Genomic DNA, 24,693 nt, shown 5'->3' on the forward strand with positions numbered 1-24,693 from the left:
TTAGCGACGGTTAACGATGATGTCCGTCGCTATTTAATTTGCGACGGTTTTTTAAAAACCGTCGCAAAATGTAACTACCACAACACTCTCCCACCGTTGTCTTTTAACGAATTCTTTAACCACAGGACCTTTAACAACGGTTTTATATCCCTACGACAACGGTTTTTCACCCTCGTCTTTAGACGTCTATGACAATTGTTTTTCACCGTTGTCTTTGAGCACACCCTTTAACCACAGGGCTTCTAACAACGGTTTTAAAAGGCCTACGACAACGGGAAAAAACCGTTGTCGTAGGCCTTTTTTCTTGTAGTGCATTTATCGACTCCATTGAGGGTCATCAGATGACGAGGTTGAGTGTAGTTTCAAAATACGTATGATCAAATGAATTGTAATCGGGGATTCACTATTTGCCTACGGGTGAAGATATTCAATGTGATATGATGAGTTTATGGAGCAAGGAGTCTCTAGCCAGAGCAATAAATGCGCGTTAGGGAAATGTGTTTTCCTAGTTGCACATATCATGCCACTGTTAGTACTCAAAGATAAATTACATCGTTATCGAATTCATATACAACTTTCGATATATCAATGGTGCAGATTTGATCTGGATATATGTGTTGAAAGGACCATACTGTACGATAACCATGACTAAGGCCATCTCTAACCACAAAATCTATTTTGGTGCAAATTTTACACTAAAATAGCTCGATTTATGCACCAAATACAACATCCATCTCCAACCCATTTACTTCAAATCTTACACCAAAAAAAATATTCTCGAAATATTCTTTTTATTTTACATATATTAATTATTATATTTTATTTAATATATTTTTAATTATGACTAATGTTTTATTATTAATAAATTTATATTAATTATTATATTATATTTAATGTATTGTTATATTAATTTTTTTTGTATTTGTATTAAATTATATTAATTCTAAATCATTAAATCAAATTAGTTTTTAAATATTAATAATTAACATAAATAAGTAAATATTTTAAAAATCTACAATTACTATTTTTTAATTTTTATGATTAGATATCTAATTATTAAAATAAATATTATACTATAATTTAAATAATATTTATAATTTTTAATATAAATACTTATAATAAATACAAATTAAAAAAATTTAAAAAAATAACAGGGGAAGAGGGCTGAGCTATTTTGGCAAAATAGCGTAGCCCCCATCGGAGGAATTGAAGCTGCACCAAAATGGTGTAAAACACCATTTTGGTGCAGCCTTGGAGATGGCCTAAAGGTTCTTGCAGGCACTATCATGAGATGATACTACTAGACGTTCTTACCATTATCAGATGGGTGCAATCAGAAATGAGTTCTGACATTCTTGATCAAGGATTTGATGAAAAAAATGGTATTAACTAAGATAAACCCAAATAAGAATGAATGTCATTCTGAATTACGTGGAGATGTGAACCCACGGCTAGTTATATCCCTGAAACATTGGGGTCACACAAGTATCGGATTATGTGTTCCCGTTGAGAAAGTCAAAGTTCAAGGAGTTGAAATTTGACGACTATAGTTTGATGGAGATCAAACAAGAAGCTTATAAAAGAGTTTATAACATGATTCCATAATATAGAAGAAATGAAAGTTAGCTTAATTGCTAAATAAAGAAGGAGAGTGTTTTGTGAAAGAATTCACTAAACTAGCAGTCGCCCAATATGTAAGTGAAAACTTGATATTCGAAATTTTCCGTTTTCATTATATGAACAAGACTTATATCTTTTAAACATAGGCGCTCTCGAATCGTCGATCAGAGTTATAATGAGTTCATGATCATTTATTTAGTTAATTTTGAATTTACTAATTAAATGTTGGTACTAGTAGTAGTGACTACTAACATGTACATATATTATTATTATTATTATTATGTGTTACCAAAAGTTGACAAACATATAATATAATAAATAATAATATAATGAAATTAGAGTCCCAGTACCACAAGACTAAGAGTTCTTGTGGGAGAGGGACTCCAAATTAAATCAATAATCTCACTCTATATATATACACCATATAGGGTCAAAATTTGTACACAAGTTTTTGCAGTCAAAATTTCACAACAAAACTCTTCCCTTTCAATAAAACCTCTCGGCAACCACAGGAAACAAGTGATGAAAATTTCGGCCCCTTGGTTTTCTTCCACCTCCGCACCGTCGTCGCTGCACCATCTTCTCCGGATTTTGGAAATTCAGAGACTACAGTCTCAACGCACGAATCGCTTGCGATTTCTAGTGCAATCTTCTATCGTGGACCTAATCGCTTGTGATATTTCCGCTTAAAAACCAGAATAGTTTGAAGTCCAGCATTCTATACGCAAAGGTATAATTCTAAACGTCCTATGAATGGAATTTTAAACACATGACGCCCAAGCAACATTTCGACATTTCGATTGTCGAAACGAAAATTTTAAAATTTCAACTACGTCTTGATTGCGAGAATACGATACATCAACCGACGTCGCTTCCACTGTTAGACGACCATTGTTGTCACCATCTGCATTCAGTGGTTTCAACATCATTTGAGTTATTCATAGTTTTCTTCAATGTTTGTCGTTGTTTTATATCAAGAGATCAAGTAGGTTAATATCATGCAATATTTTTGCAAGATAGCAAATCTTAGTTTGTGTTCGTTAAATCAATTTTATGATAACAATAAATCATTTTATATAAAATTTAGAATATGTGTTTTAGATAGAACGACTAGATTTTGGGACGAATTCTTAGATAATTATAAAGTAAAAATATAATGTACTAAAAAAAATTGTTTGTTATTTGCTCGACATGTTAATTATACGGGAAATTGGCCTTTAGTCCTCAGCCGTCGATTTTTTTTGTGTCCAGTCCCTGTGTACTTTTTTAGTACCACATTTCCACATGAAGTGTACCACATTTCCACATGAAGTGTACCACATTTTGTATGACATAGTACCACAATTTTGTGGGTAGAGAGTGAACCCAAAAAAATATTTTGATTGAGTATTTTTCACCAACTTCCCCTTAATTATAAACCAAGGCATCACACAAAATCGAAGAACGTTATATTATACCTTGCACAAATTATTCAAAAGCCGTGTCGTACCATGTATGACTCGGATGAATCAATTCATATTAAATTATTAAAATATTGCAAAGATAACACTCTAAATACATCATAGAATGAACCGTGTGACTCAAAAAATTGGATCGAGTTTCAAGTCTTCATAATTTTTTAGCCAAATTCAAAGTGGGGGTTAAAAATCCAGCTCACTCATGGATCCTGAGATTCAGTCTCTGACATCAAATATAAGTCGTGATTCAGTGCTGATATCAGAAAATTTAATTTGAGCTTCCTGACCTCACATGTTTTTATCATTTCAGCTTCATGGTATTTTTATATTCCAAATAGGTACAAATCATTGAAATTGTCACATAAATTTATGAGTTTCTGTTGTCAATAAATTTTAATCGATAGATTATTTATGTCATATGTAAGGAACGAAAATAAAAACAATAAATATAGGTACAAATCATTGAGATTATATCATAAATATACAAACTTTAATTATCAACTGAATCAAATTATATATATAGTTATAATTTTTAGGCATGAAATGTTAATATTTTTTCGAGACAACAAGGAACATATTGTTTAAATTTAAAATAAAGCATAAATATATGCATTTCATGTATCAAGTGACTGAAATTGAGTATCAGTCAACTTTAATTGAATATATGTAATATACTATTCAGATTTTTAATCTCAAGAAGTTGAAATGAAAAATATGTCAGATCATAAAGGTAAATCTAAGTTTTTATGGCACGAGTATTGAATCATAGCGTATGTTTAGACTTAGAAATTGAATCCAAATTAATCTTTTTTTTTAATTATTGATACATGCAGTAAGAATATCTAAAGGACCTCTTTCTAGATAATATATATGCACATGCAGGTGTTGAAGTTAGTTGTAATTTAGTGTAAGCAACACTTCAGTTTGGGAAGCTTTGAAAACATATATTTTGATATATTTTGAGTCGTTATACTGCTCAAAAGAAAATGATGCCACTAAAGATTTGTTTGGCCGTCACTTGAGCAGTTTACTCACACAAGTGCTCATAGTATTGTAGCATCGATTGTGTGACATCCATCTGTTGGATAAACAAGATGTCACCTCAGTCGGTGCTCATAATGAGTGCTGAGAACCCACTATGAACAGTTATGTGAGCCTCGACGACATTCATCTGTTGGATGTACAAGACGTCATTCCAGTTGGTGCTCATAGTGGGTGTTCACTTGATATGATGAACACTCACCTTGAGCACATATGTGAGTATCGACTGAGACGATGTTCATCTATTGAATGTACAAAAACACTTACTGAAACAACGTCGTCCACTTACTGATGATGAGGCTCGGATGTGTGGATCCTTAAAACCAAAAGAAGCATAAGCCATAAAATTACAATCAAAAGATTTAACCACGTGCTTTCTTTAAATTAGCACGAGGTTAATTTTTAGCCCAGGGGTGATGATGTCAATTCACTTGCATGCATGGTTGCTTATTGTGGACGGGAATCGAGTGGAGGAGGGACAAAACTTGGAGGGGATAATAGTAGGGGTAAAGCATAAAAAAGTTGAACCACTTTTCAATTTGAAGTAGCTTCAAATTATATGTCCTCTGCACCTTATATTTATTTATTTTTTGTTCCTCTCAATAATTAATATTTCTCTTTTCGGGTCCTGAGATTATAATATTATATTATTTAAAACCTCTTTAGACGGTTTCACGTGTCAATTTTGTGAAACAAATCTTCAACATGATTCAATTCATAAAAACTATTAATTTTTATATTAAAAGTATTACTTTTCACTTAAAATATAGATTGTTCAGTGTCTAGATAGTTTTCCTATTCTTATTTGATGTTTATTCTCTATTTTTAAAATATCCCCACAAATATATAAAGTCTTTGTGTACAATTGATATATTTAAAATAAATTATAAGTTCTCAACCAATACTTAACTTTCATTTAACAAAAAAACTTTTGGTTGATTCTTTGATTCCGACCTAAATAAAATTAATTGTGACCCTAACTACTTGCAGTTGCTTAAATCAGACTTCACTTAGAAATTAGAATACGTTCACTTTTTTCTTCGTTGCATAGTTTTTTGATACTTAAGCAAGATATATAAATAATAAAATAATACATTATATTTTGATACTTCTCGATGACGTGTCATTCATTTATTGGATACATAATTTAGACATAGTTTTTTGATACTTAAGCAAGATATATAAATAATAAAATAATACATTATTTTGTGATACTTCTCGATGACGTGTCATTCATTTATTGGATACATAATTTNTATGTGTGTGTGTGTGTGTGTGTGTGTGTGTGTGTGTGTGTGTGTGTGTGACCCCTAGAATAACTAAATTTTGGTGTCATGGTCTGTTTTGATATAAGTCAAATGCAGCTTAGGAGATAGAGCTTTTGTTTCCTAAATTTCATGTTGTAGGTTTAATTCCTACTTTGCTCTTTTTTTCTATTTATTTTTTAATTCATATATCAAAATTACAATGTAGTCCCTCACTATTTCTTAATTACGCATTTTATCCTCATTTAAATATAAATCAAATGTATTATAAAAATTATTGTACAAGCACGCAACGCGTGCGTTGGTGTGCTAGTATATATTAATGACGTGAGAATCGGTACGCATTGGGTAAACCCCCGAACTAATGTAATAATTTGCAAACTATGTTAGACATGTAAATCACAGCTATGTGTGACAAGCTCATCTGAGAATGTGTTGGTAAGTCGAATCGAACTTCTAACCATTGATTAAGTGCTTACATACTCCACTAACTCGTACATCTCATGAGACAGTTAGGCTAATTACTTACCCCATTTGTAGGGTGTGCGTTTTTTTTAATTATTAAAGACACTGTATTATTTGGATTTTCGCACGAGGCTAAGCGCTATTTGCCCAAACTACGTGGGATTAGGAGTGTCAAAATGCAACACGACCCGTCAACCTGACACGACCCAACACGAAAAAAATCAAGTTCGGGTTGGGGTTTTTCGGGTTCGGGTTGGGTTTGGGTTAATTGGGTGGGTTCGTGTTAGTGATGGGTTCGACGGGTTTCGGGTTGGGTTGCGGGTTGACCCGAATTTTTTTTTGAAAATATTACTTATATTTTTATATATTGTATATTTATATGTTAAATTTTCATCATTTAATATTTATTTTGTATATTTTTTTTAACAATTATTTATTTGATTTTGTAAATATACTTTTAATTTTCTACAATTAAACTTTCAAATTTAAATCGAAAATTTGGTTATTATGTGTTTAAATTAAAATATTATTATTTTTTATTTTTTCGAATTTTTTTCATTAATTTTTTTAAAAATAATAATAAATTTCGGTTAGGCGGGTTAGACAGGTTCATGTTCGGGTTGGGGGTTTTCGGGTTGCTTCGGGTTCGGGTTGGGTTCGGGTTGGAAAAAAAATTCGCAGGTTGACTCGAAACCCGACCCGGTTGACACCCCTACCGTGGGATATAGGCTAATATCCATGCATAGTAGTTTTTTTTAGGAAATTTGTACATAATAGCTACTAATTAGTACAATATATATGTAAAGTGCGCGCAACTTTAATTCTCTCTTTCTCTTTCTTTTTTCTTTTTTCTTTTTTTTTTTCATTCGAGACATTTTAATCAAGTATTTTCGACGCCATTAATAATTCATTTTCAACCATTACATTTAAAAATAAAAAATACAAAAAAATTAGGTCATCATACTCTGTACAGTTTTTAAATATTGTTCCCTTAAAAAACACATGTGGTTGCTTTTAAAATGTTAAATAGTACTATTATGTGTATGAAAATCAAAAGTCCATCTCTTTTTTCTTTTAAAAAAGTTTAATATTAACTTCTATTATGTGTATGAGAAGCCAAAATCCCCCGCACAAAATCCTACATCAAATTGTCGTATTAACTGTTTTACAAGCTTATAAGATACTTGTCTTATTTTAAAAATAAGTTGTTAAAGTGTTCGGATAAAAATATATAATAAAACTTAAATTTTTTATGTGTTTGATATCATAAAATCATTTTGTTATGATAATTACTAAAATGGCATAACATTATGAAATTGACACACATGGTTATTTTTAACATGCACATACTACAAGAAAAATGATTTTTCGCAGCACTTCATCAACAGCATGCATTAAAAGCACGCTGCGAATACTACTTTCAACGGCGTGCACCAATACGTGCGCTGTTGATAGTGTTGCACTTGAAAGAAATAACGGCGTGCATTAAAAGCACGCTGCGGATAGTATTATTAACGGCGTGCAGTAAAAGCACGTTGCGGATAACCTATGCAATTTTCGCAGCGCACAATAAAGGCACGCCTTAAATAGTATTATTAACAGCGTGCATGTTTTTGTGCGCTGTTAAAAGTAAATCATTTTTATAATAATCATTGTTATTAATATAAGTATAATATTAATTATTATAGTAATTATAATAATTTTTGTTGTTAATTGCAACAATAATTATATAATAATCATAATAATATTAGTAATTTGTAATTAATTTATGAGTATGTCTCTTGTGAGACAGTCTCAATTATTTATATTTATGTTATGAGTCGACTTGATATATAAATACCATAAAAATAATATTGTTGACATAAAAAGTAATATTTTTTCATGAGTTCGGTCGGGTCAGAGACATGTCTCGTAAAATTGACATGTTAGACGTTCTCACTAGATCTTTTGTATTAATTTATGTCATTAAATAATAATAAAATATTATTCGTGTAATAGTTTTATTAGTAGTAGAAACAATAATTATGTAATCATATAATAATAATAAATATTAATTATTATTAATATAATTTTAATAATATAAATAATAATTATATTATTATAATAACGAAAATACTTATAATATAATAATACTGTTAATCATAAATCTCGCTGTTAAAAAGACATAATTTTGATAGTCTTCATAATTATATTAATTGCAATTGAATTTATATTAAAAATAATACTTATTATTATTTTGATAATTATTATTGGCAATTAATCAATTTATATATTTTTTAGATGATGGTGTGTTTGAGATATTAGAAAACATATGAAGATAACTTGGTCTTTAAAAGACAATCAAATGAGATTTAAAAAAATGGTGGGTGTACTCAAATTTTTTAAAGTAATTTATTAGTTGTTAAATATTTTATTTTGATAGTTTATAAGTTTTTTTTAAAAAAAAAATTACCAAACAAAATTTCAGACCTTATAAAAAATAATTTTCTTGTGAGATCCTTATTCGTGATACATGTCAGTTTGTTCATATTTACAATAATAAAAAATATTTTTTCATGGGTTATCCAAATAAACCGTCTCATAAAATTTTTTGTGCTTTATAAATGTTAGACATGGAATACCATAGTTTTTTCCCTTGCAAACGAAGAGTCTGAAGTGAATATATAAAATACATAATAAATGTGGAGTTAAAGATAAGTCCTAAGCGGTTTTGCGTTGGGTACTCTTCAAGTACAAAATAATATTCCATAATTATTTAGTTCCAACAGATTCACAGAATATCTGGGTACGTCAAATACTTTGAAACACAAACAATGATACAAATATACGACCGAAAAATTGGTATTGTCAACTATTTTACGGGCAATAATGTTAATTGGGAGAGAAGTAACGTCCAATTTCATTTAATTGGGACCAAATATATAATTAAAAAATAAAATAAATAAAAAACACATAATTGAAATTTTGAAAATATGATATAATCAAGCATTTACCTCAAAATCATTAACTTGGGATGCTCCACTAAAGTTCTATGTTTTAATGAAAATTGACATGATAATATAAATGTTAAAATTTAGTGACGAGTAAAAGTACATGAGGTGTAACATAGAAAAACCCAATCTAGCCTATTACTTGGCAAGTATATATAATATATTTTCTCATTAAAAACTCGATATCATACATAAAAGATAACTTATATGTTTATCATTTTTTGTTCTATAATCGATCAATTTACGGTCTTAGTCTAATAATTTTTTTAAAAATTTTAATCATTTTTAACATATTACTAACACATTAACAATGTACAAGGTCATATCATTAATTTTCAATGACACGACATCATTTTTTGACATCACATGAACACGACTAAAATCGAAAATTAATAGACTAAAATGATAAACTGGTCTATTAACAATATAAAAAATGAAAAACATGTCGTTGATACGAGAAAAATATAATTCTAACTATACATAATATACTCCAACTTACTGTAATTTTTGATGTGAGATTTACATCCCCCTGATTGAATTCCCCATTTCTAAGCAACAATATATACATATACCCCACAACCATCGCCATCATCATCATCACGATAATCATTTTCCCACTCTGTTTAAGCCTCTTTCCCATCTCCCCACTCTGCTTTGTATCAACATTCATGTTTTCTTGTTTTTCTNTATATATTTCTCCTCCTTCACATCAAAACAGTTGCGGAAATCAAGTATTAATAAACAAAAAACATTAGCATCAACCCTCTTTGAAGCTAGTTAAGAAATGAGAAAGCCAGCTGAGAAGAATAACAGCGGCGCTGTCCCGAAGCAGCGTAAGGGGCTTTGGTCGCCAGACGAAGACGAGAAGCTGATGAATTACATGCTCACGAATGGGCAAGGCTGCTGGAGCGACGTGGCCAGAAACGCTGGGCTCCAGCGCTGCGGGAAGAGCTGCCGCTTGCGATGGATCAATTACCTGCGACCTGATCTTAAGCGCGGTGGGTTTTCGTCGCAGGAAGAAGGGATTATTCTCCACCTTCATTCTCTTCTCGGCAACAGGTTTCATATCAACTTTTGACTTTTGTGTAATCTGAAACAGCGTACACCATATATATATATATACATACACCTATATTGTTATAAATTATTGTTGTCGTGTTCTTGGAGAAAATGGAGATGGAACTGTCTTAATTTTTATATATATTTCTTTTATGCATGATGCATAGGCATGATTTAATCAGTGATTAAAATGGGATGGAGAACCATTTTTTTTAATTATTATTTTTGGTGGTCGACCAAGTTTCTTGATTTGCATGAAGGAGCAGTTGTATCATGAATAAAGATTAATATGGCTTTTGACAGGCGTAATTTATTTTTAAGAAAATGTATTATTTCATTTCATGATTTTCGCGGGAAAAAAGGGTCGGATCTACAAATACTTTAAAAAGAAGAATAAGAATAGTTCTGAAGATTATTTTGAAATTCAAATTTACTATGATCCATGAGTTTGATATATAATGTCTTCAATCTTCTAAATATTGTCTTACTTTTAGGACTAAGTTTTTGTATGATATTTTGGGATTTTACACATGATCTCATATTTGGTTTTATGTGTTTTTTGCATATAAGAAGATCATGAAAAAAAATTTAAAAAAAATCCATAGAAGACATCATCTTTATTTTTTCTCTGAAAAGAAAAATAGGCATGCATCTCCAATATATTTAAAAAAAAAAAAAAAAAAAAAAAAAAAGGATCAGGCACAATCATGTTTTAAACCAACTCTAATTTTTTTTAAAAAATTAATGGTTAACATTTTGAAGTGGTGGTTCGGTTTTAATATATTTTGACTCTTTAGAAATTTAAAATTCTTAAAAAAACATTTTAATTGAAAATAATAATTTTTTTGAAAATCTTGCCTGTTATAGTCATAATATCTCGTTTCAAATTTCAATGTTTAAAAATTTATTTTCTTAATTTTCCATTCACATCGTGCATGCAATGGAACGACCTCATGTATAATTTATAAATATATATTTCCTTTCTGTTTAATCATATATATTCTCGATCAGACTATATCGATTTCATTTTATTTTCAGGTGGTCTCAAATTGCAGCACGTCTCCCCGGTCGTACAGATAACGAAATCAAGAATTTCTGGAATTCTACAATAAAGAAAAGACTCAAGAGTTCGAACTCCACGGCCTCTCCGATCACCAACGATTCATCCATGAAGCAAAATAATACGGATCACGACGCCGTCGGGGGACTCATCATGACCATGCAAGAGCATGACATGATCATGACCATGGTCATGGATTCATCAACAATATCAACCCTAGACGATTCCATGGCTCCAATATTCAATCATCCCATGATGGATCCATTGCATACCAATTATCACAAATATTTTCCGAAAAACGGTTTGTGCTTGGATGTACAAAGTCCTTGCGTTACACAACCCAAGATTGAATATGATCGTGAGGGTAATGGGGTGCTGGTAGGAGACTTTATTAGCATGGAAGGGAAGATACTTGATAATACAACTTCAAACAATATTCAAGAAAGCTCGAAAACAAAAAACTGTTCGCTCAAATTCATTACAGATACAAATAATAACGTTGTTAATAATACAAATAAGATAACTGACAAATATTGTAGTATCGATGTTAGCAATAATGTTGAAGTAGAAAACGTGGGAGAGTTTGGGGATTATTGGGTCGGGGAAGAAGGGGAAAATTGGATTTTGGAAGAAGTGATGAAAGATGTTCATTCATTTCCTTTTCTTGACTTTCCAGTTGATGGATAACCTAGCTAGTTCATTTTCACTTAACCCCCCCCCCCCCCCCCCCCCCCCAAAACACCAACACACACAGGTATTTCCTTGTATCTGATCTATCACATGTATGGAATCCCATTTTGCTTTGCTTTATTCTTGGGAATTAAGGAGACTATTTCCCACCAAAAATTAATATTTTCTTGTTAAGATGTGTGAATATGTGTGCGAGAACATTTGTAATTAGTTAGAGAATTGTACTCATTGTATTAGAAATGTCAAGATTTAATAATTAAAGCCATGATCAATGGCCTTTTTGTNATATTGCTATCATGATGAAGATTGTTATCGAAAATCCAGGAGAATAGAGAGAGAGAGATGAATCTCCTTTTCCTAGTAATGGAGTTTAATCACTTAGGTGATAGGTCCACTTGGATTTAAGTTCACCAAAGATAGAGTAAAAAGTCAGCATGCTCTTAATGAGGATTTAGACTCGCTAATTGTAACATTAATTAGTTAACTAAATGGGAGGGTTGTAATAATAATTAATGATTACGATGGAGAAATTCACTTTTGGTTACGATTTCCAAAGATAGGGTAATTTTATTTTTGTATGTAAAAAAATTAGTGTTTGGTGCAAAATCTGAAAAGTTAGCCAAAGTTATTGCTAACATCAAAGCACTTCTTGATTTTGATACATGAATTCCTTCAACATCAGTTAATTAATTTATGATTGCAAATGAAACGAAATGACCGCGTACTCTTTTTCATTTATTCAAATATATATATTTAGAATATTCAAATAATATTTTATCTCTGTTTTAAATTATATTATACAAGCATGTGAAGATCGTACTATCAAAACAATTTCATCCAACAACTCATACGTATACACACACACATGTGTGAAGATTGCATATATGTATATGTACCTTTTGAAATAAACAATATCTCAAGCTCAAGCGACACGCACGCACACATATAAGGAAAATTATATTTTTTGTCATACATATTTGCAATTTTGGTATTCTCCATTAGTCCTTGGCTTTAGTTCAAATTTGTACGCCTTCAAATCTTCAAACAGATCATGTAGTTTCACTTTGTTCAAATATTTGGATTCTCTCATTGCAATTATTTTGACATCCCGTTCTCTGGGAATTACTCTCATGAATTTCAGAACAATTTCCATGACCATTTATTCCTTGCCAAGAGCAGTTAATTCAAATATCACGCCGCTGAATCTTACATTGAAATCATTCAGAGATTCTACTAGCTTCATCCTCATGTTTTCAAAATTTTGCATAACCACATTGAGTTTGTTTTCCTTGGTTTGATCATTTCTTTTACACAACCGACTTAACTTCTTCTTGATCTCTTTGGTATTGGAGCACAATTTGATTTTGTTGAATGTAATATTGTCAAGAGTTTTGTGTAGAATATCCTTGGCTATGTTGCGAAGATTTACCTTCTTTTCGTCTTCAGAAGTCCATTCACATCAAGGCTTTTTGATCGTATGAGGTTCTCAACCAGTAATGGCAGCAGCTGTATTTATCTTCATGATCTCTATCGGTCCATCAGTAATCACATACCACATATCATAATCCTAAGCTTCAAGATGAGAATGCATTATGATATTCCAATCATCAAATTTCTCATTGGAAAACATATGAATCTTACTGAGACCATTTATATCGACAGTTCTGAGGTCGAGATAAACCGTTTTTTATACCATTTTTTAGGACCGATGGAAGTGTTTAGAGGGGGTAAATAAAAATCTCACAAAATTTTCTTCAAACAATTACTTCAAGGATCTCAATTGATGTAAATAATCAAGATTAAATCTTGATCTTTTAAGCAAAACATACAACTTTAATGATCAGTGCAGAAAATGTTCAACTAAACTTAATAAACCAAAAATTCTAAATAGACCACAAATCATCATAAAAAAGTAAATAAAATGCAGAAAATTAATAACATAGAGATTTGTTTATGAAAGTTATAAGAACAAATCCTTCTACGTCTCCCCTTCTTCTGTTTCTAGAAGGATTCCACTAAAAGACTTTGATAATTACAAAGATCACAACTATTCATTTCGGTAGGACTTATCAATTACCTTACTGAAATTCTTAGTATAACATTTAAATACTTTTGAATGAAATTTGCGCAGAAAGACTCTTTCTGTCAGTTACAATTACTCACACTTCGAATAGATAAATGTTTTGACACATTGATGAGTACAAAATCAGCACGGAAGATCCTTTAAATGATCACATTGGACTTGGAGCAGGTGCTTGATGACATTTTAGAAGAGCTTTTGATTAATAATAAAATTTCAGATAGATACTGAAAATGTGCAACATGTAGAGTTGATTCTAAATCTTGAAATGACCTTATATAGAGAGAATGTGACACTCATATTTGAATGAATATCAATTGGTCGTACTAAGGCCATAACATAAATAGTACTCGATGCCAGATGTCATTTGTCTCTTTCTCAAAATGGAATGTGACAATAAATTTATGGATTAATATCATCAAATGGTCATAATTAATTTGTGACTATAAAAAAAAAAAAACTTTCTTTGAATCAAACTTTCTTTAAAAAAAACTTTCTTTGAACTGGATTATGCCGGAACCGTTGGTGTGGGTGAACCTTTTTTTTGCTCTATGAGAAAAGTTATATAATTATGATATTATAATGTGAAGATTTATTTACTTAATTTGAGGATACTAATATTCAATGACTTTTGTCTACGATGCACAAATTATGTGTAAGTGGTTAATGCAATCATCTCACGCAAAGAATTATGTCTTACCATAAACTAATTAACGTAAATGATATTTCCTCGTTGTGATTTAATAATTCCCACTGCATGGATCGAGTCCATATATATTACGTATTCCAAACTTGATAGTGATTGTGTAATTTTTGCATGTAATTGAAGTTACAATTCTATTCTATTTATTTATTTATTTATAAATCATCAAGTTATATTTAATTCTTTTGCGCTCAATATAAAGTATAAAATAATTAACTAAACCCTAGCTAGCTAGCTCTACTCAAATTATTTACTATCATACATTAATAAATGGGAATAATAATCAATACATCTAATTTTACGTTTTTATCCCTATTTAAATATTAAATTTATTTCGTAGCAAGTTATATTCAAATAATTAACTTATTGCAAGAATAAATGAAAAATAGAAAAAATAAATTAATAATAATAATAATNTATTTCGTATTATTCGTTAAAATTTTTCTTTTCGATATTATTATTCTTAATTAATTTGTTATTAATAATAATATTATCGATTTATTTTAATTATTTATTCAACAAATTAAAAATAGCTGAAAAAGGTTTAATTTTCAAGTGGCTGAAGTCACTGTTTCAAATAGTATTGTTTCCATGGTAATCCTCCCGTTTTTCATAATTTTCTTTTATTTTTAAAATATTTTAAATTTCAAAAAATAATCTTGCATAAAACCCCGTATATATTTACGAACAAAAGTGAAAGAGCCTCGTCAAAAAATATTTATTAAAAAGGATAATTTCCACACAATCGGTATTTATTTACTTTTTAAAAAGGATGGTCTAGTAGCTTATTAAATTTTCTTAGGGGATTTTATGCTACTTAAAGGTTTCGAGGGGGTTCGATGCTATTAACCCCATTGTAAATTAGTATATAATAACTGAAAAGAGTTTCCTGAGTACATATTAATCATGTAAGTTAATCGTCCACTAACCATATTCAACTGGGAAATATTAAGTTTGAGCTTTCATTATCTAAAAATGATTTTATTAATTGATAGATGTTTATGAAAGAATAATAAGCTACTGGTTCTAGAACTTAGAAGTCTCGTCTAACAAGTTTACTTAGCTAAATGATGAAGGAAAGGTTTATATACAACTTAGATATGATACAATAATACATGAATGTGATCACTTAAGACAAACCCGTGGGTAAAAACAAGAAATGAGACACTCCTTAGCCTCAACGAACAACTTGATTAGGGCCCTTCATCCAACCACTTCCGAATTGGTGTCATCCGAGGGCCAGATCACAGTCTCAACAAGGCGTTCGCGTAACAACTGCAAGTTATCGTCCGAGATCCTTTCATACATCTCCGTATGATCACATTTCTGTTGATAAATAAACGAAAAATGACCAATTGTCCTAAGAGTACGAAAGAAATTTCCTTAACATAACAAAGAAGAGTCCAGCACTAGAGTAGTTTCTCTTACTTTAACCCATTTTCCATAGAGGTGAAGACGAGTAACCATTACTCTTTCAGCAAGATCGTGCTTCTCCTGTGAAAACAGAGAGTTGGAGTGGTGCTTAATAGAGCAAGAGATCAATGTCGATGATTTCTGTATTAGAATGCATGAACTTGAGATAACATTCTACCTTTCCAAGATTGCGAAGAAAACGCTTCCCATAACCATCCTCATTGGATGCAACAAAACTGCAAAAACAACTTAATTTTGTTAACTGAATAATTGTGACACCTGCAGAATCTATGTACATCAATAATGGCGCTTTCCATGGTATATTTTCTGTCAAATGAAGATAAAACAACATGGGATTCCCTGTAGTTTCCAACCTAAATCCACAGACATGGTAAAGTTTTTGAAGTTTAATGAAAAGAAATATTGCATTGTTAAAAATTAAAAGTTATTGAATGGGTTTTAGTCTATTCGGTGCAGTTTGTGTTACACTAAAATCTAGTATCTCATGACCCTGTACATACTAAGTTGGAGTACATTGTACTATTGTCTTTGTAATATCAATTATATAATGCCTAAAATAACATTATATTGAATAAATGGGAATGATAATGTACTAAGTGAGAGGTCAGTCCATTTATTAGATTGAAAGTATAACACAAAAAATAATCAAAACCTAGAATGAAAAGGAAATTATATGTACAAGTCTTTTTGCAGATCAAAATTTGTGGGCGTTCATGCTACTCGACCAGCACGACGTTCACTTTCTCTAATGGTTTTCGTACTTTTGAAGACAAAAAATTGAATTGTCCATCTAAAAACATTGACAAAGAACTCTTTTAATCATTGTATAATGAATTGAATTCTAGTACAGAATATAACTATATGTTATGCACATAGTTATTTACGTACATACATGATCACTGATCTATATTAATTAATCTCCTGTAATCGCAACTGGTTAACCATCCATGAGAAATTTAGAAGACGATTTCGGTGGTGGTTTTTATCTTCTCACAATGACAAGGGTTTTCCAAGAACCAGGAAATATGAAAGCACTTACTCATAAAACCACCGATACTGCGTAGGATTCATCTCATAGAGCTGGTTCAAAACAGTCCTTACAGCCTTGTACGTGAAATAGTTCAGAATTTGCTGCATATAGAAAATGCTATTTGTCAACATTTGCCAAAGATTCTCAACACACTCTTTCGCGCATTTAACTCTACAAATGGTGGCCTAGAACACACATTATCAAAGGAGGTTCAGCCGCAATCAGCAAGATACAGGTTGGCTCTAAATAGAATTGAGTAAGATAAGCTTTCCAAATCACAATTGAAGTTCATTTTTTCCAATTTCAGTCCCGTTTGGTCATAAAGGAAAAGAAAGCTATTAGTATTTATCTATAAATGCTTATAGTAGGAATCACAGAGTCCAAGTCCAACTAATAGAACACGTATAAGAATCTTCCCCTTTCTACTCTAGATTTCGATCTTACAGGCAAATGAAATTACATCCAGTGCAAGAACATATAACAGATCAAAGAACAATGATTTCACAAAATTCTGTCTCACAACACAGCGAATGGAATATGCGTGACTGTATCTGAGGGAAGCACAGAGAATTCTTACAGCTTTCACATCCTCGAACGTATCATCGTACTGTCCGGCCAATTCGTTAACAACCACGAGTTTCCTCATTTTACTCAGTTTTTTCCGATTATTGGCACCCGAAAGAGCTTTAATGGAAGAAGAATCAAAAAACGAGGAGCTCAAATCCAACGACCCTAAATGGGGCATGCGTTTTTGACCAAACGAACTCCTTTGCAAAACCAAATCTCCAGAGCTCAAATTGCACGAAGACATGGCATCCAAAAACAAGCAAGGAGTAGCGTGAGAATCAACCACCGATGAACCCACCACAGAAACAGGTCCCACCATTCTTCAACAAAACCGTAAAGATTAAACCTTTATTTACGCAGAAGGCAGGTGGAGTGAAAAAAAAAATCAAGAAAATAAGGGAAACCCGACACAGAGAAGAAAGAAACGCTGATACAATGCCCGAAATTTTAGGAGAATCTTGATTTATAAGAGGATTCAAAGGTTCGTTTATTTGATTCAGAGGATTCACAATAGAAACTTCAAGATCAAACGTGGCAAATGTGAGACAAAGGTAGGCGATGATTTCTTGGGAGGGGTTGTGAAAACTCTGACCAGAGAATAAATCTGAGGCCAAAATCACTCCAACCGCAAGATTTGTTTGAAATTTGAAGGAACGTGGGGTTGCAAGTGTTGGATTCTGTAGGCCCACCTGGAATCTGGGGGCTTTTGGACGGTCGTCTCACTTGTACAAGCAACTGGAGGAAAATTTAGGAAAATAGAATCCATCGAAAAATCATTTAAGAAAATAATCCTCTTACTACAAATGTCATTCTTGCCCTTCTTTAAATTATTATTTTAAACAATAAAAAACCTAATATATCACTTAATCTATCAATTAATCACTAATCTCCTCCCCAGCCCCTCTTCTCTTTCCATTTGTTCTCGACCATTTCATTCCATTTTCTTCTTCAACTCGGTCTGCTTCCTTCTTCCCTCATACCAACGAAAAAATCAAAAACTGCATTCTTTTTCTTTGTACAATAATATCTTGTCTGAGTTTTGCCTTTTCTGCATTCATGTATATGTGCGTGTAATTTAGGGTTCTTAGTATCAATGTTTTGTTAAACTAGATGCAGGATGAGGGCTTTTTCTATTGCTCAAGCACTCAAAGCGAAAGAAAATGTGGGGGTTACATCATAACAACTTCTTACTCNCAAAGCAAAAGAAGATGTGGGGGTTACATCATAACAACTTCATACTCGAATGGGGCTAGGTTATTCTCTTTCTTTATCTTATTACATAAGATTTGTTTACTTCATATTCCATTCTATTTTAACAAGAATGTATGTGAATAAACCTTGCCAGAAAATGTATTGGATTGATTAGCTTGTGTCATCTATCATAGAAATTCTTAAGATTATTGTGGGCCTACAAGGGAGAATGTCACGGGCCATTTGCAAATAATAGTCTCCAAATAAAAAAAAATTAAAGTCAATGATGGTACGTTCCCTCCTCTATATTTGCAAAAAAATTGCTCAGGAGGTTTACCCGGTGTACACTGAAAAATAGCTGTTGCAGCTTACTATGACAATAGCATTTTCCGATTAATTACTTGACACTTTTCACTTGGGCTATTTTATCAACTAATTCACTATAACAGTATTCTGGCAAGAATACCTTATTTTTTTTCCCAGAACTACTATTCTCAAGTCTCAATCAATTTTATTTATGATTGGTTTGATTTATCTACACAGGCTGTTAGATGTTGCTTGAACAATAAAGCTGGATATTTTGCCTCAATCCGTGATCTCACATTTGGATTTCCCTCTATTCCACTGTATCCACTTGAAATCCCTATCAGTTTTTGAATGGATTAAGTATACTATCCATGTCTATATCCAACTAAAGGCATCAACCAATTGAAATTCCTGAAGGAGAAAAAAATCGGAGATGGTTGCNCCCAGAACTGCTATTCTCAAGTCTCAATCGATTTTTATTTATGATTGGTTTGATTTCTCTACACAGGATGTTAGATGTTGCTTGAACAATAAAGCTGGATATTTTGCCTCAATCCGTGATCTCACATTTGGATTTCCCTCTATTCCACTGTATCCACTTGAAATCCCTATCAGTTTTTGGATGGATTAAGTATACTATCCATGTCTATATCCAACTAAAGGCATCAACCAATTGAAATTCCTGAAGGAGAAAAAAATCGGAGATGGTTGCACACAAGATTTAGGTATGTTCATTATTGCTTTAGAAATTTCATGAATTTTAACATATTCAGTTTGTTAATGAATTAACCAATAAGCATGACTGTAGATTGAAATGATTGAGTTGTTGATATTATTGATTGAATTTGTCTCAATCTTTTAATATCAAAGATTTCATGTAATGTATGAATTTTGAATTTGATTATTTTTTTCCGATCAAAATCTCTTCTCTTTGAAAGTTCTAGTAGGTAGAACGAAGAATGTCGGAGATAGTTGCACAAAAGATTTGGGTATGTTCATTTTTGTTTTGAAAAATATTTATTTATTTTATTGCTCTTTAAATTTCATATAAATTTCATGAATTTCACATAATTGAGTATTTAATTTATTGATACTATTAGTTGACTTGATTAATTTTTTTTTCAGGTTAATCTTCAATCTCAACTATCAGAGGAGAAGTATTTTAGTTGCAAGTTAAGTGTAAATTCCAAATATCAAAAAGTCAGTGAATTTATATTAGATTGCTTGAATGAGCAGGACACGAACTTCGTGGTTGAAAACATACAATTTTGCAATCTGATTAAGTATGCTGCAAATTATAATTTATCTAGTCAAATTTTATGGTTTATGGTGATGAGACAAGTGTATGCAACAGACGATGATGAAATGTAGTTTGTTGTAAATGATAGACTAGTCAAGTTTTCTAGAATGGAGTATGCATTGTTAACAGGGTTGGATTGTTTTGATAATTTTCCTGATGAAGTAGTAGAAGTTTCAGACTTTTGTGATAGATATTTTCAAGTTAGTGATAAAGTATATGTGAAGGAAATTGATATGAAGTTGAAGGGTTTGAAAAGTGTGGATTAGTTGTTGAGTATAGAGAGAGTGAAGATGGCTTGTTTGTACTTCGTCTGTGGTGTACTATGGCCTATAGCTCCAGTTAAGAATCCTCAAGTTGATAAAGAGATTTTTAGCCTGATTGATGATTTTGATGTTTTTAATAAGTACCCTTGGGGTACAATAGCTTTTAAAGGAGCTGTTTGTGATTTGAAGCTTGATTTGAAGAAAAAAGAAGTTGTGTTGAGCAAAAAAGCAGAAAACGGTAAGTTTTCGAACAGTGGAACCCATGATATGGTTGGATTCATCAATCCGCTACAGGTAATTAATTTTTTTTTGCATTTTTCTATTTGATTCGAATATGATTGATTATATGTGTTTTTATAATTTTTGAATTTAGATTCTTGCATACGAATGTGTTCGTGGTATTGGGGAGCGTTTTGCGAAACAAAGAGAAGGAGACAACACATCTCTTCCACGCATGTGCCAATGGATTTCCAAAAACTGGTCAAAAAAAAGATCTCCTAGATATATTGACATTTTAGATGCATCAAAGAGTGGTAAAAAGGTTAGTGTATTTAACATATAATTTAGTTTTATTAATATATTTTCTATTTGTGTATTACTAATTTAAAATATGTTAAATTTACAGATTGTTAGGAGTATTTTGTCACCTACAAATCGAGAATCTATTGCTCTTTTTATTAGAAATATTTTCATTGAAGATTCTTGTACAGATTCCCATTTGTCCTATATTAATTCATTGTTGTTGGAGGGAAAATATGTGTACTGCACTAAGAATCCCACTTTTTGTGAATCTAAAGAGACCATTCAATCCAAAGAAGAAGTCCATCAAAGGAAACTTTGTCCCAAAAATAAGTCAAAGAGGTCTTCTAAACTTTGTCCAGCCGAGAAAGCACTAGAAAAACAATCTCATCAAGTCGAACGAGATGATGTCCTCAGCAAATCAGATACTAGTGGACAAGTTAAAGCTTTACAAGAGCACGTGGACAGAAACTTTGTGGAGTTGAAAGATATGGTTTCAAATTTGGATAGCAAACTTGAACGTATAATAGAAGTTTTGAACATTCAAGTTCATCCAAAAGACGTTTGGATGAACCAACCACTGTCTTTGCACAATCTAAGAAAAAGAAGACCCATGAAAAATGTAAGCTCTGTGAGTTTTAAAATGTTAAAGATAATTATTTATCTGATTATAATAATATGTTTTTTTTTAATTGTAGGTGAGCCAGGGACAACTGTTTCCAATCAAGGAGTGACTCTTGGGCAAGAGGCGATTGTTGAACCATTCATATCTCCTCTTACACATCTTGGTATATTTTCTTTTAAATCCAAATTTTAGTATGCTTTTTTATTTCACTAATGATATTTAATTTGTTAAATCATAGATAACCCGGTCAAAGAGGTAACTTCTGTCAATCGAGACTTGAATGAAGGAATGAGCCGAGAGGAAGAAGTGTTTGATCTACTTAACAACGCCTCCCATCATCGTACGCTTGATTTTCAAATTTTAATTTAAACGTTTACATATTTTTATTTAACTTGATTTATTTGTTAAATCGTAGATGAGCCACCTTCCACCAAACGACAACGATTTGGAGAACGAATTATTTCTACGCATGGTCCAAGAAAAAGAATAGTTATATGTGTTAAGTGTTTGTAAATTATATATTTGAAATAATCATTTACTTTATTATGATACAATACTTTATTTTAGTTGTAGGTGAGCCACAAAAGACCTCTATCGTTGAATGTGGTGATAAAGAAGCTGCACATGCTAGCCTAGTTGGTGCTGGTGATGTAGCAACTATGTTTGTTAACGATAAGCCATTACCACAGGAAATCACACCATCTCTCGTAGCTCACAAGGGTATGTGTTGTACTTTATTCTTTTTTTTTTTTTTGGGAATTATGATTTGACGATATGTACTATTATCTAAAACACATGCATTACATATGTAGATGCTCGGAAGAGTACGAAATCTCAATTTTGTCTCTCTCCATATGTACAGCTACCCGAGACACCTGCTTTGGCAGCACTTGGTTATACCGGTCCTTACAATGGTTCATTTGAACCGGTGCAATGTGTTTCCATTAAGAAAGTATTGCCAACTGTAACTAAAGAAATAAGTAGATTGAATGATCTATTTAAAGCAGGTGTGTTTGGATCATATTACAAGTCGTGGTTTACGGACCTTCTCAATCCGAGGCACTGGCTCGATCAAAGCGTGAGTAGGATTTTGTGTTCTATTTGTGTTCTAATCATAATATTATATATATAACATGCTTCCAACATGTGCAGCACATACAAGAGAGCATGTACGGTCTATCTGTGTTGCAGAAGAAATAACCACATTTGGTAAAACAGGATGTTGCAATAATGGATTCATATTTTTCTCAAGATATAGTCTTCGCATATCGTAATGCTCCTGATGATTTTGAAAATAGCAAGTGGAAGAATTTATTTCGCTATGTTGATGGATATTGTCGTCGTTGGAGTTCAGTACCATGGGCAAATGCATCTTTCATATTGATTTCATTAAATTTGCCTATACATTGGTCATTGGGTAGCAGTTGTAGTGAACATGAAAGATGGAATCATTACTATGTATGATTGCAATCATAGTTGCTACACATATGCTGAAATGAATTTTATATTGAGCCGGTAGAAGATGTAGTTCAACATCTTCTATATTATTGCAAGGTCAAGATTCCAGACATTTGGACAGTAGCACGGCCCAAAGATTTTCCGCAAAATGCCAGCAGGTATGTTTTTGAATTTTTGGATTTTTTAAAAAAAGAATACACGATCTACTATATAATTTGATCTCGATATATTTTTATGAGTTTAAAATAATTTATTTTACAGTTCTGATTGAGGTGCATGGATGGTCAAGACATTTGAGGTGGAGTTGTCTCAGCAGTCTCCATATTCATTGAATGATCAGATTGTGAATTCATATAGAAAATATTTAGCAACATCTCTATGGTATGGTGAATGAATATTATAAAGTTGCAATGATTTTGTATGATGTGAGTCTCTCGGATTTATGTTGATGTGATGATCACTCAAACGTAATAGATTTGAAATGGGTTTGTCGAAGTGACGTATGGTTGAATGATGTTTTTTATGAATGATTTTGTGGGTGTGTTGGACTGACTGAAATATTTTAGGGTTTATTAACCGACTGATAATACCCACGGAACCAACTGAAATATTTTATTAATCGACTGAAACATATGAATTAACCGACTGATAAAACCTACAGAACCAACTGAAATATTTTTTTAACCGACTGAAACATATTCAATAACCGACCGATTAAACCCATTGAACTTACTGAAATTTCATCCTTTTTTTTTGGGAAAATTGCACATACACGGACCTTGGGTAAGGGTCCGTGCCATTACGGCTGCCAAAAACTAAATACGCGGACCCCGGATAAGAAAATTTGTAGTATTATATCTTAGCTATCTAATGGAAGAAACATCATATCATTTGAATTAATATCCAAATATCTATTCTAAAACCCGTAACTACCGCCACAATTCGAACCAACCAAACAAACAAATACTTCAACAAACTTTCATTCCATGTTCTCATAACCATAATCAGGCTTTTAAACATCATTAACATTAACATAACACACATACAAGCCATTAGAAATATTCGGGGTGTTACAATCTCCCCTCCTAATAAAAATTTCGTCCTCGAAATTTCAACTGAAATATATTCATTAACTGACTGATTAAACACATTGAACCAACTGAAATCTTTTAACAACCGACTGAAACATATGCTTTGACCGACTGGTTAATGACATTTAGTAATTATACTCTGTATATGATTGATTTGTAATGAGCAATCGATGAGAATGTCATTTCAACCTTATAAATCATCTGACTCTCATAGACCATTAGAGTTATATGATATTTAGTAACTATACTCTATATGTGATTGATTTAGTAACTATACTCGATCGTACAGCTTTGATGGTGATTGAAGACGGAGTATTAAGTATGTTCAAGCGATTAGATGAGTTCAAGAATCCAAATGTCCAAATATATTTTTTAACCGACTAAAATATATTCATTAAATGACTAATTAAACACATTGAACCAACTGAAATCTTTTAATACCGACTGAAACATATGCTTTGACCGACTGATTAAACACA

The 24,693-nt window shown here is 31.7% G+C and overlaps 3 protein-coding genes across 4 annotated transcripts; 2 read left to right on the top strand and 1 right to left on the bottom strand.

The window, feature by feature from the left end:
• The first annotated feature begins 9,565 nt into the window (after positions 1–9,565).
• LOC140957828 (transcription factor MYB83-like) lies at positions 9,566–11,925 on the top strand. Its single transcript, XM_073415222.1, has 2 exons — positions 9,566–9,897; positions 10,936–11,925. Exons 1-2 carry the CDS (start codon positions 9,623–9,625, stop codon positions 11,642–11,644), a joined length of 984 nt encoding a protein of 327 aa, XP_073271323.1. The 5' UTR covers positions 9,566–9,622; the 3' UTR covers positions 11,645–11,925.
• A 3,573-nt stretch (positions 11,926–15,498) lies between these two features.
• On the bottom strand, positions 15,499–18,081 carry LOC140956612 (chaperonin-like RbcX protein 2, chloroplastic). The gene is made up of 5 exons (XM_073413425.1): positions 17,472–18,081; positions 16,904–16,995; positions 16,022–16,079; positions 15,859–15,924; positions 15,499–15,756 (listed from the first exon to the last, which is right to left on the bottom strand). The coding sequence occupies exons 1-5, from the start codon at positions 17,778–17,780 to the stop codon at positions 15,634–15,636; spliced, it is 648 nt and encodes a 215-aa protein (XP_073269526.1). The 5' UTR covers positions 17,781–18,081; the 3' UTR covers positions 15,499–15,633.
• A 1,373-nt stretch (positions 18,082–19,454) lies between these two features.
• Positions 19,455–22,582, top strand: LOC140956863 (uncharacterized). 2 transcript variants are annotated; one of them, XM_073413768.1, is made up of 10 exons: positions 19,455–19,683; positions 19,897–19,947; positions 20,084–20,815; positions 20,895–21,062; positions 21,147–21,662; positions 21,739–21,828; positions 21,904–22,005; positions 22,081–22,154; positions 22,233–22,385; positions 22,478–22,582. In XM_073413768.1, the coding sequence occupies exons 3-6, from the start codon at positions 20,549–20,551 to the stop codon at positions 21,772–21,774; spliced, it is 987 nt and encodes a 328-aa protein (XP_073269869.1). In that variant the 5' UTR covers positions 19,455–19,683; positions 19,897–19,947; positions 20,084–20,548; the 3' UTR covers positions 21,775–21,828; positions 21,904–22,005; positions 22,081–22,154; positions 22,233–22,385; positions 22,478–22,582. The 2 variants fall into 2 exon arrangements, with proteins under 2 accessions (XP_073269869.1, XP_073269868.1); XM_073413767.1 differs by lacking the exon at positions 22,081–22,154 and having other exon boundaries at positions 19,910–19,947; positions 22,528–22,582.
• Positions 22,583–24,693: the final 2,111 nt, after the last annotated feature.

The sequence above is a fragment of the Primulina huaijiensis genome, chromosome 14 (assembly GCF_012295235.1).
Source record: "Primulina huaijiensis isolate GDHJ02 chromosome 14, ASM1229523v2, whole genome shotgun sequence".
Classification (NCBI taxonomy): Eukaryota; Viridiplantae; Streptophyta; class Magnoliopsida; order Lamiales; family Gesneriaceae; genus Primulina; species Primulina huaijiensis.